This window comes from Monodon monoceros, unplaced genomic scaffold (assembly GCF_005190385.1).
Source record: "Monodon monoceros isolate NGI ecotype Baffin Bay Population unplaced genomic scaffold, NGI_Narwhal_1 Super_Scaffold_11, whole genome shotgun sequence".
NCBI classification, from domain to species: Eukaryota; Metazoa; Chordata; class Mammalia; order Artiodactyla; family Monodontidae; genus Monodon; species Monodon monoceros.
The window spans coordinates 112,489,719-112,508,163 of record NW_021703767.1 but is presented as its reverse complement, the minus strand read 5'-3'; the positions used below and the strand labels follow the sequence as shown (position 1 = coordinate 112,508,163).

At 38.8% G+C, this 18,445-nt stretch overlaps 3 protein-coding genes across 4 annotated transcripts in view; 1 reads left to right on the top strand and 2 right to left on the bottom strand.

Annotated features, from left to right (window-relative positions):
- The window catches only part of MED12L (mediator complex subunit 12L), a 326,539-nt gene that overhangs the window by 227,756 nt on the left and 80,338 nt on the right, over positions 1–18,445 (top strand). The window lies entirely within an intron of this gene.
- On the bottom strand, positions 775–1,897 carry P2RY13 (purinergic receptor P2Y13). The gene has a single exon (XM_029214007.1). The coding sequence runs from the start codon at positions 1,895–1,897 to the stop codon at positions 896–898; it is 1,002 nt and encodes a 333-aa protein (XP_029069840.1). The 3' UTR covers positions 775–895.
- P2RY12 (purinergic receptor P2Y12) lies at positions 8,134–12,200 on the bottom strand. Of its 2 annotated transcripts, none has more exons than XM_029214003.1 (2): positions 11,937–12,199; positions 8,134–10,154 (listed from the first exon to the last, which is right to left on the bottom strand). In XM_029214003.1, the coding sequence occupies exon 2, from the start codon at positions 10,129–10,131 to the stop codon at positions 9,112–9,114; it is 1,020 nt and encodes a 339-aa protein (XP_029069836.1). In that variant the 5' UTR covers positions 10,132–10,154; positions 11,937–12,199; the 3' UTR covers positions 8,134–9,111. The 2 variants fall into 2 exon arrangements, with proteins under 2 accessions (XP_029069836.1, XP_029069837.1); XM_029214004.1 differs by having other exon boundaries at positions 8,987–10,154; positions 12,156–12,200.

Sequence of the window (18,445 nt, the reverse complement as noted above, 5' to 3'; positions counted from 1 at the left end):
AAAAAAAAAAAAAGAATACAGCAAGCTAGTAAAAGGAACTCGGCATTGAGGGCCCTAACATACCCAAACAGTGGGAGAGGTAATTACTTTCAACCAGAGACATGAGGAAGGAGCATGGAGGTGCTGGCCCAGGAAGGCTTTGCTGAGTAGGTGGAATATTCAACCACCGTTAGAGTATTTGCTGGGCAGAGGGGGGATTCCAAAGAATAAGAATACAGTATTCTTGCCCTTGAATTTGTACACACTCAGGATGTAAGCGAAGTGTTACAGTACAACGTTTTATGTGGCTTAGTAATGCTGCTTGTGCCTCCTATGGTGTAGCTGCATACTGGGGAAGAGGCTGTTTGTAACTGTAAGAAGCAGTGCCCTCATCAGGTATCTGGGCTTTCTGACCTATTCCCCAGACGCTTTACATCTAGCATCCCTTTCAACCTCTAGCCTCAGTTTTCACCAAAGGACTCACAAGGTGGGTTTTTTTCTTTTTAAATCAGCATGTGGGATACAAAAGCAGTAGCATTGTTTGAATTACACGTGCAGAAGAATGTGCGGTGTTTTAGAGTGGAGGAATATATTTTTTATAATTAGAAGATATGTAGTTTTAGGAATATACATTTCCCCATGATACATCTTTTCCAAAGTGTAAGTGAACGCTCTTGAAAAGGTGACTTCTAGTGGCTGTTTGCTTCCTGTTGCATTCTCTTACGGATACTTCATTTCAGCTTATGAATAGATCTACGTGGAATTAAAATTTATATAATCCTTTCTGTACGCGAGGATAGTAAAATGTAAGAAAGCATTTGCTCGAAGCCATCTTTTCTTTCACTGCTTACATTTGATTTCCAAGTAAATTGTCTTTTGAAGTCTTGTCAGTCAATCGTTAACCATGATAAAGTTATCAGCTTAGGGTTATATTGTCTGACTGACTGGTATGATTTTCCTGGGTGGATGCTGCAATCTTTCTCCCTTTCATACATGGTAGCCTCTCTGTGAATTTTTTACATAAGAATATATATATTAAGGGATCCATGCAAATGTTAGTTGCTGCCAAAAAAAGGGTTGTTTCTTTAGCTAGGAACAGTTGATTTTGCAATCGACAGTCAGTCTTACGGTTGGTTTGACTGTGAGTATATGGGACTCTGGCGAAATGAAATGGAGCGAAACACACAAAGAAGACAGCCACGACAACAAATACTTTACCTTCTAGCCTTTTGCTGTTTTTGCTGCCCTTCCTCTTGGACTTTCTATAAGAATTGTATACCTTTTTTGCAATCACCATATAGAATAGAAGCATTAGGACAAAAACAGTCCAGAAAATGAACTGGGAAATGTAGTTCACCACTTCATGCCATTTCAGCCCAAGAGGACCCTTTAAGGAGGCACACTTTTTCACAGATGACGGTGTTGCTTCCTTGTTGCTTAAGATCATATTTGGCAGGGAGAGGAGGAACAAAAAGAGCCAGATGAGGGTTGAGACCACTTTTGCAAAAGCAGGTTTTTGTACGAAAAATTTTCCAAAAGGTCTGATGATCTTGAGGAACCTGTCAAAGGCTATGAGCCCCAGCAGTGTGATGCCCACATACATGGTCTCATAAAAGACGACGGCAGAGAAACGACACACAAAGGCTCTGAGCTGCCAGGGTCCGAGGTGCGCGTCTGAGAGGATTTTAAACGGAAGCATGAGCGTCATTATCAAGTCGGCCACCAGAGTATTTTTGAGGTAGACAATGAAGGTGGAGGAGCTGGGGATGTGAATGAACACCCACAGGGCCAAAGTGTTCAGCAGGGTGCCCATGAAGAAAACGACAGTGTAGATGGCTGGGAACACCAGATGCACTGCCTGCATGTCCCTGGGGCACCTCTCAGACCCGTTGAAGCCCTTCATCACTGTGTCGTTCATGGTTTCCAATATCAGCTGTTACACATAAACATACACACACAGTAAAACAAGAAGCATTTCATGATTTCAAAACACTACTTGTTAAAAGCAGACTTTAGGTTTGCAGCGTATTAGCACCTTAATGTATTCATCACATTTAATAGATCATTTGAGAAGTCCCATGTTGTTTCTGGCCAGAATTTTTAAAGCACGTGGTACATTTTTGGTACTTGTAACAGTACCATTACTTTCACACCCTTATGAAATCCAAATAACTGGTTCTACCCCATTCACAAGTTCGGCTTTTGGCATGGCAGTAAAACAAAGCTGGCTAAGAGGTAAAGTTACTCATGTCAGATTGCTGTACATTATGTAATTTCCTAGGCTCATAATCTAAGGTTTGTAGAATGTTAACCTTAAAGCATTGTTTTTCCCCTTGAACATATTCCATCATTTATAAGCAAGCCACTCATAATAACAGCTGAAATTCACCTTTGTTTGGGAGGATACTCAGCTCAGTGTCTTCCGATCGAGGCAGTCATTAGTTCAGCCCATGAAGGGCATGTGAAGCAAATGTCGTTCTGCTTTCTTATACCCAGTTTCCTTCCTCATTTTCACGTGTGCAGTGTGATCCATTAGAACCTCTTCTTATGCAAACCTTTGGGGGATTTTCTAATAAGGAAGCTCTCTCATTTTAAACTTGTATACTGTTAGTCTACTCTGGTTTGAGTAAGTCAGTTTAGTTGCAGTTGTTTTTATATTTTCTCATGTAATAACTTCCCTGCAGTTTATCTTCTCTACATGTTCAATGGAATTTTTAGTGCCTTTTGTATATAATAATAGGGAGAAATGTAAAGAAAAGAGCCCCAAATTGTAGGAGAATAAGAGTTGACTCTAAAATCAGCATCGTCATCTGCATCCTTGTAGCCTGCTTTTTTCAGAAATGTGTGTTCATTAGGTATGACCTGATTATTTCTGGAGACATGTATCTTAGTCTTTTGGTCTTTCGATCTCTGAGAGAGAAAAGGATGTATCATCTAAGAGTTAAGGGCTATAAGACCCAAATTTTGGGGGGTTAGAATTCCAGGTTCACCAATTACTGGGTAGTAGATAATAGACAAATGATTCAGTTGCTCTGTGCCTCATTTTCCCCATCTGTATAATGGGTTTAATAATAGTACATACCTCAGTGTTGAGAGGCTGAGATGAGTGCCTAGAATAGTGCTGACTATATATGACGCATGAAAAAAATGTTAGCCACTCACTGCTCTGGTGAGCGAATTGCAGATTTAAATGGAGATATACTATTTCACTTATTAGAAAGCCATTTTTAGAAGTCTCTTCTGTATTTGTGATTGTATGCAAAGTGCTGAAAACTTCAGGAATTTCATCAGTCAACCTTGGGTCAAGTTCTATAAAATTTTTGGAAGTATGTAATTGCTGCTTTTGTATAGAGAAAGCTGTTGTCTGTGAAGAAATGTTTGCTCGCCAGATAGATAAAGGGAAAGAGGAAATCAGAAGACCCTATGAGGGAATGTGGAGTTCTCCATGGTGAGTTTCACTTCATATTTCTTGCTATGAGTTTTACCACAAGAATTGGACCAGACTGTCGCGTTGGCTTGATCGAGCATTTTGGGTGACTTAGCTTGGCATTCTGAGAATAAAATTACATATCCCACCGGACATTTTTATGAGGGAATAGGATGCCTGATAATTTTGGCTGGAACTACCCAGTGTGGTGGCACAGTCTGAAAAATTGGTGTTTGATTCAAATAAATTGATCCTTGGAAAATACAGATTCTGGATTTTATTAATGTAACGGAACATAATTTAAACATATATCCTTTTATTTGCTTCAGTAGAGAATAAAAGCAAACTTAAAAAAATTTGAGTAGAGGGATTAGACCTATGTCAATTAAGTATAAATTTCCTAATGGCTCCAAATCCATTATTTAGATGCGGGTTCAGAATAGTTTCAATTTAAACAAGGGAAATGCTGTACAAGATGGTTTCATAATACGAAAACTGGAAATCGCTTTTTGGTCAAATTTCAAAATGCTGAAATGTGGGAAACCTAAGAGGAGGAACTGATTTATGGTGGCATTTCTAGAGTTACAGAAGTATCTTCTCTTAAATGTAGTAGGTTTCAAAATGTTTGACTGTAGTAAGTATCCAACAAATCACTCACTCCTTTATGTCCACGTGCTTCAAACGTATTAGCCAACAGTCTCTTAGTTCGCAGTGGTGCTGGTGCCCCCTGAGGGAGGGTCCTTCACCCTTGATGCCATACCTTAGAGGCTGTGATGGGACAGGAGCACCGCCTCAGGAGCCAGAGGGCCTGGGCTCATTTCCTTATTCCACCTTTACTTGTGACTTTGGTCAAGTTACTTATGCTCCCTGTGAAACCAGTGCCCCCTCTTAACAATGAAAATAAGTAATAGTATTTGCTTTATAGGGTTGTTAAGGGGATAAAATGAGTGAACGTTTGTCAGGTGCTTTGAATAATGTCCGTCAAATGGTACGTGTTAGTAAGTTTCTTGTTAAATGAAATTAAAAGAAAAATGGAATACTGTGTGCACCTGTGGGGATAGTGCACAAAAGACAGGAGTGAATCACAGAAGGTAACGGATAAAGGGTCCTAGAAAGTATACCGATTTGGCAAGCTCCTGAACTGAACATTTAAAATCCTATCAAGCTCAAAGGGAATTTAGTCAAAACCAATTAAATCACACAAGCTATACTTTCTAAGGGATTATCTGGTCTTATTTAATTCTTACAGCAGTCTCAGAGATCCGTCATGGTCTGGTTTCAGAGCCCTCATGGGCTCATGGTCTGGTTTCAGAGCCCCCGCCTGGAAACCCTCATGGTAAACCCTCATGGTCTGGTTTCAGAGCCCCCGCTTGGAACCAGCCTCTCTCTCTCCTGTCTGCCAGAAGCCAGAGACAGGGTGAATGTGGAATTGTTTACCAGATTCTGGACTTTTTGAGCTGGGTATTACTGATTGATGAGTGAGGAGATAGAATCCACTATAAAGTTTCAGGGACTTGTGAAACTCCTAGTCTCAAAGTGAGGTGCCAGGTTGAAAACGTAAATTGGTTCATAGCAGTAGGATCAGGAGAGAATCAAATATGTAAGGAAAAGTCATAGAAATTAGAAGCCTGCTAAATGGGAATAAACTACTTTTTGCATTTGCTGTCTCCTTAGGGATTGTCTTTTGGATCAGAGTCAACAGTATAATGTTCATGTTGATGTAACCACTACCATATAAATGACAATTGAAAAGATGTGGAAGTATTTGCTTTCATTTGGAATGAAAGGCAAAGTGGGAACTCCTGTACTCATAGAAGAGCCTTTTACTTCCCATCAAAGGATACCACGGTACTTTCTCAGATTATATGAAAGTGTTTAAAATCCCACAATGAATTAACCCAAGGTGGTAATAATCTAAAATAAATTATGCAGTTTAACATTAACTGTAGTGATCTGTGTATAAATAAATTTAATATTAGAAAATCTCTACATATAACTGGAAACAGGCAATAAATTCACACTACTATCTGAAACACATATATTAATATCCAGTTTCATAATTTTATTATAAAAGGAAAACCAGTTTAAAGAATTCAAATATAGACTTATATAGTAGAAAGTGAAAGTTAATTCCCTTTACATATACATACCAGTGTGTGTGCCAATATATATATATATATATTTATGTATTGACATATTAGATCTTTGTTTCGTTCCATGTTAGTACATGAAGATTTGCTAGCAAGTTTTTTTTTTTTTAAAGTTACACTATATAAAGGTACCATAGTTTAGTTAAGCAGTTACTGATGGACGTTTAGATTTTCTTTTTTCCCCATTTTTCCTCTGTTGAAAACATGCTGTAGAGCAAATACCTCTCCATGTATTTTTGTATTTTGTTCCAACATATATTTATAGGAAGTTTCCTAGAAGTGGGATTACTGGATCAAAAGCTGTGCGTTGCAATGTTCAATGATATTTTCAAAAAGCTTTCCAGAAAGACTGTACCCATTTATAGTCTCACCAAGTAGGATTATCCAGCACTATTACTAAAAATCTTTTAAATCAGTTCTAAACTTACAGGTGAAAAAAGCCATGTCATGTAAATATAAACTTATTTATTAGTGAGGGTATATATATCTTTTCATATTTTCATTGCCTATTTGTATTTCTCCTGGAAATTGATTTTTTTTCTTGCCCTTTTCCCATTTTCTAAAAAAAAGTCAGGCTGTTTCTCTTTACTTATCGGCTTGCAAGTATACTTGCATATATTTAGTTCCCACCAGCCTCATTGTAATCCCAGCTCCCACTTTGGGTGTTACCAGATCATCTAGGTCAGCCGTAGGAACCTGTAGGTGTTTTCAGTGCAAAACTGCTGAAACATCGAGAGGCATGAAGAGGGGGTTCTTTCTCTACATAGGGCTTTTCTCCCTGTTTTTAGAGTTCTAGTCCAGGGGTTGTCAATCTTCTAAATAGCCAGTTAGTAAATATTTAGGTTTTGTGACCCTGCAGCCTGTCACAACTATTCAACCCTGTTGTTGTAGCAGGAAACCAGCCATAGATAAAACCTGAGTGGGTGTGGCCTGTGTGCTAATAAAACCTTATGGACACAAAAACTTGAATCTCGTACTTTAATGCGACGTAAAGTTTTATTCTTCCTCCTGATTTTCCTCCTGAAAACATGTGAAAATGTAAAAACCATTCTTAAGTCACAGGCTGTACAAAACAGGTGCTAGGCTAGATTTGGCTTGTAGGCTAGAGTTTGTCACATCTGCCTTAGACTGTTTATATAAGAAACCACTGAGAGAAACTTCCAATAACCAGCATCCTTAGGACTTGTTAGCCACTAAGGCTATGGGCAAGACTACATTTTGTTTGTCTCATCTTCTGAACCTGAGTCTACAAAATTTGGCATCTCCCTCTCTCCGTCTCTCTCTCTCTCTCTCTCTCTCTCTCTCCCTGTCTCCGTCTCTCTCTCTCTCTCTCTTTCTGTCTCTCGAAGTTATTGTGAAACGTGACATGTATTGTGTATATTAAAGTTATTAAAGCTAGAGATAGTGACATTTTCTGTGTATAATGAGTGCTCCATAAATACTGATCTCTCAGCCTGTCTTGAATGGGATCAGTTTGATGTTTGATATAGAAGTATCAACAAAGTGTGATTTAGAGTTTAATGTAAATGTTTCATGTTATATATAAAAACATAGATAATTCCAAACATTTTACAATTTCTTTTCCACAAAAGTACTGTAATACCGTTAGCTTTTCTGTTTTGTTTTGTTTTTTTTCCTTTCTCTTGTGGAAATTGTCATCTCAGTGAATGAGTTTAATCCAAAATGAAAGATTGTTCAGGAAATCTCTGCCCATCCTGTAGTCTCCCGACACCTCATGTGATCCTGGCACCGTGAGGAGGCCAAGCTTTCATCCACTCTCTACCCCTGACTTGACTGGATTGAGGAGTAAATCTGCCCTTCACTTTTCCCATATACAAAGTAAGATGGTCCGATTAGTTGATCCTTAGTTTCTCTTCCAGCTCAAATATCCTGGTATTCTTACAGAATGTGCTTACTCATGTGACATTAGAGTGAATTGCATTGGTTTACCTGGCAGAAATGGCTGCTGTCTTTGCCCCAGCGGTAGGTCGAATATGCATCTTTCTTGATGCATGCCTCTATGTGCATCTCCACTGACATCCAGTGCTTGCTTGCAGAAGTGCCAGAGAAGGAAATGTGGCCGCTCAAGAATAGATACCATCTAGAGAGTTAAATGAGTTCAACTATGTACTGAAATTTAACTCAGCAGAATAAAATAGATTATTATTGGAGTTCAGTGAACTTCCTTTTACTACAACTCACCATTTTTATTTCTTCTCACATTATATTTAGATATCGGTTTCTATGCCTTGTATTTGGGAATCACCTCTGAGGATCCTAAATAATTGAGATAAATCGTTTCCACTTCCAAGTGTGTTACGTATTTTTTTATAATAAAAAATAATATGGCTTGTGGGGAATCAGACTACATTATAAGTTTGACCTATTTTTTCATTTACATATGAACTAATTGACGTGAGATGTCACCTTCAGAAGAGATTTTGCCCAACAGTGTGTAATAAAACGGATTGTGTTGGCAGCTATCTTTTCTTAAAGGGGTTTGTTTGATGTTGGTGTATATGAAAGATGAGTCATAGTACCTAGTGTCTTTGAACAAAGAAATTCCCACAAAGTACGTTTTAGGGTTTAATGTAATGTTTTTATTATCTACACAAACAGGTAATTCCAGACATTTTCATCACTTTCCTGCTAATAGTTATACTGTTCAACTGCATAATCATATTTAACTTGTTTTTCTCATAAGGGAAATGTTCATTAACCCAAATCGCAGGCAGGTTCTAGAAGCTAGTTAATAATGATAAGTACTGATGATGGTATTGTATTTACTGAAGTTGTCAAAGTAGTAGCAAACTGGTTTCTCTGGTGTTAAGGATATATTCATAAGTTTTTGGTATTAGAATGTCATAAGGCAACTATTTTAATAACTTTGCTATTTTTGCTCTTTTTCTTGAGAAGGTAGTTTTAAAACCTCTATCTTCTTAATGAGAAAAAAATTTAGTCTCATCAATTACCATTTCAATTAGTTTAAATCCCTTAAGTTTTTACTTATAATTAAAAGTTAGTAGTTACTGTTCTTTGCATGTCCCAGTTACTTATGAGTCAGCATTTGGTTAAGGGACTGGGATATATATACATATGTAAGTACGTGTAAGTATATATACATATATAAGTATATAGGTATAATATTTGGTCAGAAGATTTTATCAGATTTATCATTCTTAGTTGATTACAATAAGTTCATAATAGCGCTGTGATCAGTAATATATTTTTAAAATTACCGTAAATGTTATTATATGTTTACCCATTTTGCCAAAAATCTACACGTCTGACTTCTGTGTAGTTTTGCATGTGGCATGGTGACTGGGTGCAGTTTGTTTTGCTACACAGCTACATGTTCAGTTACTTTTCTGCATTTTAAGATTGCTTTCAGTACCGGACAAGTAAAAGAAAATTGCTTTTGTCACCTTCTATTACTCGTTTCAAGAGTTATCGTTACTAACTCAGCTACTTCTTAGTCAGTATTAATATTTTCACATAGTGCTTGCCTGTTTGGAGTTCCAAACACTAATAGACTGAAATACTACCTCAGTTTGTTTACATTGGGGTCTCTTCACTTGGGTCACCACCATCCTGTCCTTTTTTCCTGTTTTTATGGGATGGAGATGATGCAGAATTGGAGCATCTCAGCATACTCATCAAGGAATTTTTGAAGGATTTGCAAAGGAAAAAGTAGATGAATGGATCCAGGCATGCGTTTAAGGAAGTTAACCAGAGAGTGCTCTCTTTGACGTAGAACAGAGTATTCTCAGCAGAGCAGTCAAAGACATCCCGGGTTTGACTCAGGGTGTAGGGAATTCGGGCAAAATGGAAAGGAACGAAACAAATAAAAAATACAGCAATGATAATGAAAACTTTGATGTTTACCTTTTTCTTGGGGACTTTGCCGACGCCCCTTGTTCTCACGTATGACTTGTACAGTTCTTTTGTAATGAGCGTGTAGCATACAATGACAATTAGAAAATTAATCCAGAAAATGACTTGACAGATGTAATTGACTATCTCATGCCAGACCAGACCAAACTCTGATTTCAGGAATGAGCATTTCTTCACATTCTTGTCACTGGGCCTCCTGTTGGTCAGAATCATGTTAGGCAAGGAGAGTAAGAACATGAATGCCCAGATGACGACAGAGAGAATCTTAGCCCCCAGGAGATTGTTGGGGTTGGATGTTTTAAATGGCCTGGTGGTCTTCTGGTAGCGATCGATAGTTATCAGTCCTAGGAATGAGATACTGATATACATCGTGAAATAAAATACAACGGAGGTCACTTGGCACACAAAGGCTCTCAGCGGTCCTGTTCCCAGTTTGGCATCGCTGAGGATTTTGAATGGAAAAGTCAGAATCATGAGAAGATCAGAAATGACTGTGTTCTTAAGGAAAATAATAAAGTTGGATTTACTGTGGATTTGAAAGAAAATCCTCATTGCCAGGCTGTTTGTGATGAGTCCAACGAAAAACAGCACGGTATAGAAGAGCGGGAAGAGGACCTGGGTGATTTTGTAATCTCTGGTGCACAGGCTGCCATTCCCAGCCGCAGTGGTGAGGTTGTGCATGGCTTGTGTTTCTCCTTTGCTACCTAGAGGGGGACAGAGGGGGTGATTATTTTCAGTCCCAGATATTTGATTTCACTCTCATCTCGGGGGGTAACATTTTTGGACAAAAATTGAGGTGTCTGATCCTCACTGGGTCGGAGTTAGTAAGAACACAGAAAAATTGAGGTGTCTGAGCCTCACTGGGACGGTAAGAACACAGAAAATTAAATCTCAAAATATTTCATGGTGACAAATATTTTATCTGTAGCAAAATAAAATAGCCTGAAGAACATTGTGTGAAGGTATGGCTACTTTGTGTCTCTTATTTTTTGAATGTTTGCCTCTTATAGGACACTTATTGATCTTAGGCAAAAGTGCACATACATAAAAACTAGAAGAGAAATACTCGGGCTGTGCTTTGTTCTTCTGCAGCTTCATTGCCACGCCTTCTAACTTTTTTGTTTCTATTCACAGTCACTCTTCCTACACCATCCTTGTTCCTGGACTTCATTTCCTCTAGTACCTTCAAAGTGTTCTAAGGAGAAATGACCGATAATTGCGGAGTAGAATTTTAAAAGTAAAAAGTGAAAAGAAATTTGTATAACATCACTTGTGGAAAAATTGTTAAATAAATAAAAAGCAGAAAACGTTTTTTTCTTTTATAATTGGAAGGTATTTCTGCTTCTATATTGCTCAGTCATCCAATCGAAAATCAGCCTCATAGAGACTATTCTTTAGCTCCAAATATTTTAACCCATGTGTATCTCTTTTCCAACTTTGCTCAGTAAATTTTAAGGTTTTACATATGTTTTCTTGAATATCATTCAGTGCAAATTTTTAAATGCTAAAAAAATAAGGCAATGGCTTCTGTATGTAGTCATCAGATGGCATTCCTCAAAACAGCCTGGGCATACTTTCTAGATTTATAGAGTGTATATAATTAAAATAAAACACCAAAATCATGTCCTTGTCTGGTTCCATAGGTTGTTATACCACAACAGGCAGCTATAAAGGAAATTAACACTTGACTTGAATACATTATTTGGCATCTAAGTTTTGAAATTTAAAATGAAACTTGTAAAATTTTAATTCATCAAAAACAAATGGAACTGATTCTATATAAAGTGTTATTCCTAAATATAAGACATGGTAATGTTAAAGTACAAATATCTAAATTTAAAAAAATGCTTCTATTTAAAAGATTTAAATATAACAAAGCCAGCACTAAGTTCCCCCAAATGTCAGTGGAATTCTTTTTTCCATCCTTTAATTACTGAAAGTAGAACAAGTTAAGATTCATGTCACAATATGGCTTCAATTTTCAATACCTCCTCACCTGTTTAACTTAAAAAAACAAACAAACAAACAAACCTAAATAAACCCTAGTATTTGACACAAAATCACTGATTTAACCTTCCTTGCTACTGCTATTTGCCTTTGTTTATGCCCTGTTGGTTTTGGAAATTCTACTTTGGGAATGCTCATTTTGCGTAGACTGTAACTTATTTAATAAGTATTCTTGGTATTGAGAATTTCGGCTCCCTCTATCTATATTAAATTTCATTTTACACTCAAGGTAAAATAAGTAAGACCATTTGAATTTTATTTCCATGTTCTGTGTAAATTTTTTTTTTTTTTTAGTGAAGAAGTTAATGGTTATCTCTAACATCATTAATGCAGCTTGTATTTTAATTTATATTCCATATAAGTACCTGCATTGATATTGCTGTTAAAGTTTTCCAACTTTAAGAAAACTTGAAAAAACTCACACACACATCATAGTGCAAATACATACACTTGTCAAATACTTCTAGAGAGAAAGTTACCTGGTTACTCTGTTGATTCTGAAGGATTTGAATGTATCCAGTATGTGGTAGTTAATAAAACCTGCAGAGTGGCATCTGGTTATTTTCCTTTTAATGTCTTAGTTTAGCTGTTTACACTCTTTATGATAGACAATCTTCTGAGCTTTCATCAGTAAGGTCTGGAGTGTTCTGGAGAGAAATAGAGGGAGAGAGGAAGAGGACTTCACAATCAGAAATTACCTTCAGACACCGTGGACTCAAAGCTGTGCAGACGCTGTGTTTCTGTCTGGCTGCTTTTAGGACTTCTGCTTTTATTTCCTTGGGAAATATGGGGCAGCGTGGGTGAGAAGTCATCTTTTAAAAAGCAATTTAAAATCTTGTGGCTTTTTACTGAAACCTGCCATAGAGTTGATGCTTTGTGAGTTCTTTGGGTTATTTCCCATGAAAATGATAAATCCAAGTGGAGATCAAGCCTGTCAACGTCTGCTTCCTGGAGAAGGTTGCAAACTTGCTTTCTCAGATGTTCATTTACCTGGAAACATATGTGCTCAACACTGGGTGATATATTGCCTTTTAACAAGTAATCACATTTTAACTCGTAATGTGTGCTCGTTAGGGATGTTAGGTTTCTTGCTCTTTGTTTTTTTCCTGGTTAATAATGTCAGTATTTTAAATCTGTGTCTGAGCAACTCTTTGTAGGCGACACAGTTTCCCCCCATTATAAATTTTAAGATTCTAAAATTACATTAAGAAAGAGAAACAGTTGTATCCATTGCCAGGCTTATTATATAGTGTCTTTCATGCTTTTCTTGAGTAGAATTTAAATATAAACAAGTTATTATTACTTTTCTTTTGACTTTGCTTTTGTTTTTGGGGGGAAATATATCATTAAATGAAGGGACTGTGGAATCACTATTACCTTCATGTAAATATTGTGGGCACTCACGCGTGTGTACACACTCGTACAATATTTCAAACTGTAGTGTCCTTCTGTTACCAGCAGATCCACTTGGGTAGGTGTCTTTGCTGTGAACATATGTTTTGGTTACTTCTTTCTTCTGAGTTTTGAGTGTGTCTGTCTCTGTGTAGGTTAGATAATCTTCAAGGATGGTTTTTAAAGTACAGAACAGCAGCTCAGCGTCACCTGGGGAATCAGGAGAAATGCACTTTCTTGGGCACCAACCTAGCCCCAGTGGATCAGAAACTCAGGAATGCACCCCTCACCTGTAGTTTCACATGAGCCTTCCAAGTGATGCTCATACACACTCAAGGTTGAAGACCACTGATTTAAACTACCTGAGAATTTTGTTGGCATCATGGGTTTGAAATCAAGCCATGAATTTGGGTAATTTCCGTTGGAAATGTCAGTCACGTGATGATCCCCATCTGTTAGTCATCTAGAGGTGTCACTTTGATGCTATACTTTTAGAAGATTAACTTATTTGTTGGTTTAGAGAGACAGCATACTTTTTGAAAAACCTTTTATGCTACATACACTTCAGAATAGTAACAGCCAACTTTTGATTTCTTATGTTGTCATGAATTAACTAACATTTTATGATCTCAGCTGTTCTGTGGAGTAGATAATCGTCTTGTTTCTATTCTCTGGATGATGGAAACTAAGGAGCAGAGCAGCGAAGTTAGAGATCCTGTTCAACCCATACTGTCTGATTCCAGAGCCTGCATCTGTGACCACTGTGTACAAAAATCTTCCCCATCTCACTGTCTCCACAACCCCTCCCTACATGCCCCACCCCTACATTGAGGCCCAACAGTTAAGAGGTCAATGCCATGAATGGAATGGCTACACTTTTAAGAAGATAGGAGTCATGCTTGCCTTCACACCAGATTGTCAACTTTAAAGGATGTTTGTGAAGTGTTTCTAAGACCTTTGGATGAAACAAGGCTTTTGAAAATAAAAAAGAAAAATCATGACTATTTTCAGCAAATTAATATGCCATACTAAAGGAACACTAATTCATGCTACTTTATGGAGAATTTATATTTCCAAATTCCTAAAGGGCTATGACTAGGGATTTGAGGGGTAAATGAAAGGCTCCAGTTCTTGATCTAAATTAACTTTCTCTTTCCTCTGATTTTAACTCACAACCACACCTATCTGTAAACCGTCTCTAATAGTATTTACTCAGTGGAGGATGACTGGAAAAGTGAAGTAATTCTATATACCCTAGAATTTTTACATGCAAGTGGTTTAATTGGTTTCTTTATTTTATCGAGTCTGTTTATCTGAAAATATGTATTTGCTTCAAATAGGATTACTGTGAACAGAGAGGGCCATGCCCTGAAATGGAAGGACCCTGTGGTCCTTGTGAAACCGGGTTGGGACAGAAGGCTGGAGAGGTAATTAAGCCACTGGATGAGCTCTTAGGCTGTTTTGGTTCTAACATCTTACAGTTTTGAGATGCAGTCATTTTGACATTAGTGAAGGTTTTGATGGAGCACGTGCATTCCAAGGCAGTTCTTAACGTCATCTAGCTTGGCTTTACCTGTTAGCGCGCACAAATTCAGGTTAGATATAAGATAAATTCCAAAAGTAAGGAGTCTTGGGCATTGCAGTGTTTAGCAAGAAAAGAATACTACCTCTGGTGATGCAGTTATTTGTCAGCCTTGTCTTGAGTGTTTTGCTTGAAAGTAGAGGACTAGTATATATCGTTAAACTGCTTGACAGCCATTATGCTCCTAGGATGCTCTGAGTTTGTTGGATAAAGGCCTCATTTTGGCCACACTGGGGACTATAAGCTATTATTGAACAAAGCTTTCCTTCACAAATCTAAGTAAAGGAGTCTCCGATTTTCTTGAATTAGAAAGAGTTACTCCAGGTCAGGTGTAGTTATACTGAGAAGCTGCTGATCTCCTTGTTCCTTTCACACAGCCTCTCCACGGTGTGCACACCCACCTCCCCCCCACCAGCCCAAGGCTTATTACTGCCGTAACATTGATTTGAATTTATTTTATTCTAAACAGAATAACGTGGTACATTGAAAGCTTCAGCTGAGAGAAATGATGATTGGAGGTGAAAGGAGAGTACGTGGCTCTGATAATCTCACCACCATTATTGCATCCTTGTGAACACACACACATGTTTTGGCAACATTTCTAATCACTCATTTTAAAGAAATGAAGATGACTAATATCAGGCTTCAGTTAACTCCAAGTTTTCCCTTTTCAGGACATTTGGCTCAAGAGACATCTTTGAATTTCTGTGGTACAACAATCCTTCCAGAGTTTTTGGATCTGCATCCTCCTAGGTTTTTAAAAGATCAATTAAGTGTGAGTGTGAGATATTATCTGAAGAAAGAAAGTGATTGATCTGGAGGATGAGATTTTCAGAACTCAGTGGGGGTGACCTGTTTAGCCCAAGGACAGCAGGGGGCTAGCATGAAAGGGGTTAGCTAGACTTCCACGGACTCTCCTATGGATCCTTTCTCCACCCCACAAACGTGTCCTTCAGGGTATCAACAAGAGAATAATTCTTTGGTACTGATCTTTACAACTATGCAACTTGAGGGTGTTTTAATACCTAGTTTAAAGAGGAGAACTCATTGATACCTTTGGATACATTTGGTCCATTTTCTGAGATTGACCTTATTCTCATGTATAAGTTGCTATTTAAAGACTTGTGCATTTTCTACATGCACAAAAAATTGATGTAAACCAATCTTGTAGGCTATTGAAAAAGAGTTGCTTTGAAAACGTGTTTGCCTTTCCTCTTTGAAGACTAGTAACGGCTCTCACGGTTTCCCTGAAAAATGTTAACTGTCAGAAACACAGTCTTCATGCCCCATATGGAGGTTGACCGGTGGTTCCCCCCACCACCCCGCCCAGCTAACTGCAGGCTTCTCTTGCTTTTTAATTCCATCCCCTTACTCTCACCTCATGGCTTTGCTTTGCTTCTGGCCCAATTCCCTGAACATAACAGAGCCAATGAACTAATACAAGCGTCTTCAAGTTCCTCACTTCTTCACCTCCAGATTTCCCTGTATTTTCACCAATTTTCTTTTTTGTCTGTGGTTAAGTAGAAAGATGTCCTGGTCTTTTGAAGTTAATCCAGACAAGAGGTCACTGTTACCCATCTCCTTTGTCAGTTATCTGCCCTCCAGTCCGGATTTCCTTTATGGAGACTCATTTGAAGCATAGCTTTGAAACCAGTTTGTCATTGGTTATCCTAATACAATGATCACTTTTCTCTCAAGCCATTGTTCTCTATACCCAACCACTAGTAAGTGTGGTTTACTTCCCACACCTTCACCATTTCACCATCTGCTGTTACTTCAACCTCCTGTTTCCTGCCTTCTGCCCCTACCACTCTAGAGAAACTTCTCTTTTGAGGTTCACACATGTGGTTTTCTGTTTTTGTTTGTTTGGGTTTTTTTGTTTTTTGTTTTTGCGGTACGCGGGCCTCTCACTGCTGTGGCCTCTCCCGTTGCGGAGCACAGGCTCCGGATGCGCAGGCTCAGCGTCCATGGCTCACGGGCCCAGCCGCTCCGCGGCACGTGGGATCCTCCCGGACCGGGGCACAAACCCGTGTCCCCTGCATCGGCAGGCGGACTCTCAACGACTGCACCACCGGGGAAGCCCCATTGTGATTTCTTAACTGTATTCAACACTGTTGATGACCCCTGTTGCTAACTGTCCCTTCCCTTGCTTTTGTGACCTTAACTTGTCCGATTATTTATTAACTATGGAGAGTGTGTGTCCATCATTTGATGGTTTATTTATCCCCTTCACTATTGCAGCTGTTTTCCCTCCCTACCCCTGCCCAAAGAGAACACGGGGGTTTTGAATGCCTTCCAGTTACATAGTGCTCTTATCCGTAAGCTGTCACTTCTGCATTAGACCTGCCGTCAAACCACCTACTAGACATTTGTAATACATTTCCACCTACCCCTTGAATTCCTCTCACCTAACGGTGAATTCATGAGCTCCCTGCCCTTATAACCTTACTCCTTCCCAGTCCCTGCCCGGACCCCAACAAATTTTATCTAGTGAGTCCGTCTTGAAATGAGATGCACATTCACTCAGATGCCTGATCCTTTCCTAACTTCCTCAGATACCTCTTGATTTTGCTTCTTATTTTTTATTCCCACCACTAAGACCTAGTTTACACCCTACAGACTTTTTTGGTCTAAACTTCTCTCTGCCTTTCATTTTTCCTCTTCAGTTTTTTTAAACACTTAGTTATCAGGTTAAGTTTCCTACTAAACTAGTTTTTTTTTTTTTCTTCATCCCTGCCCTATTCTTTTAGTCACATGTTTCTTCATTAATCCACTTGTTTATTCATTATTTCATGCATTCAACAAATATTAAGTGCTTAGTCAGTGCCATTAAGGAAAATATAAATGTGAATGGTCTAGTGAGGAAGACAGACATTAAACAGATACCTAGAAAATAGGTGAATTACACAGCGATAAATGCTCCAAAGTCGCTTCTCCTTCTCCACACACCTCCCTCTGCAGTGAGGGCTTTCGCTAAAGTGAGTTGACAGAGGGAGGGACCTGACGCTGTCATCATGCATAGCATTTACACACGTGCACTTGAGGCTGTTGAGAGTATTTCAGGTGGTGGGAGGAGACCAGCAAAGGAAGGAAGTGCCCGGCACCTTTGGGAAATGTTGAGCAATGCAGCACAGCGTGGCTGTGGGGTGCCTGCAGGGAAGGCGTGGAGGTGCAGTAATATCAATGGACAGCAGGGGGTGCTGTGTCTGATATGCCACTAAGCATTTTACAGACAGATCCCCACTCTCACCAAAACCTTATAAGGTATGTAGTGTTAACCATTTTTCAGAGGAAGAATCTGAGGCTCAAAAAGGCTCATTATCTTGGGCCATGGCGTTGGCAAGTGACACAGCCTGGATGCAGTCACAGCTCTCTCTTACCCTGAGCTCGGACTGTTATTGGGCCAATATGGAGCCATAGTACCCTGTGTTCATAGAACACATGGGTCTTTCCAGGATACCTTCCGTCACCATCCCTGTTTGGGGTTCGAGCTCTGCAGGTGCTATCTCTATGATACTGAATCTGTACTCCTTAAATCAGGGAACATTCATCCTTGCATTTTCTCAGAGTTCTTAGTACCTTGTCTTGCTGTAGGTAGGTACTCTATAAACAGCTGTTGCTAACATCTTTCCATCACCCCTCACACAACAGGTTTACATTAGAACCATTTGACAGGTGCCTTAACTGAAAACAATCACCAGGGCACATGACTGACATCTGAGTTTTGTGCAGTATCCTCTTCACCCTTCTGTCCCCTTTATAGGGCTTGCTTATATGTACACACCCCACCAGGAAGTATATCAGTAATGCTGTGTAACGACAACAAAAATTGGAGATTGACAAAGTAGCTCAGGTCACTGAGATACAGCAATCACTACCTATGTCAACTTTATCCTGTGGTTAGGTCTGCCTTTTGAAACTTCGGAGGAGATTTTGAAACTCAAGGTATTAAATAACAGCTTCTAGAAAAGACTCACTCGGTTTGAACAACCTGAAATATTAGTTATTGGGGGA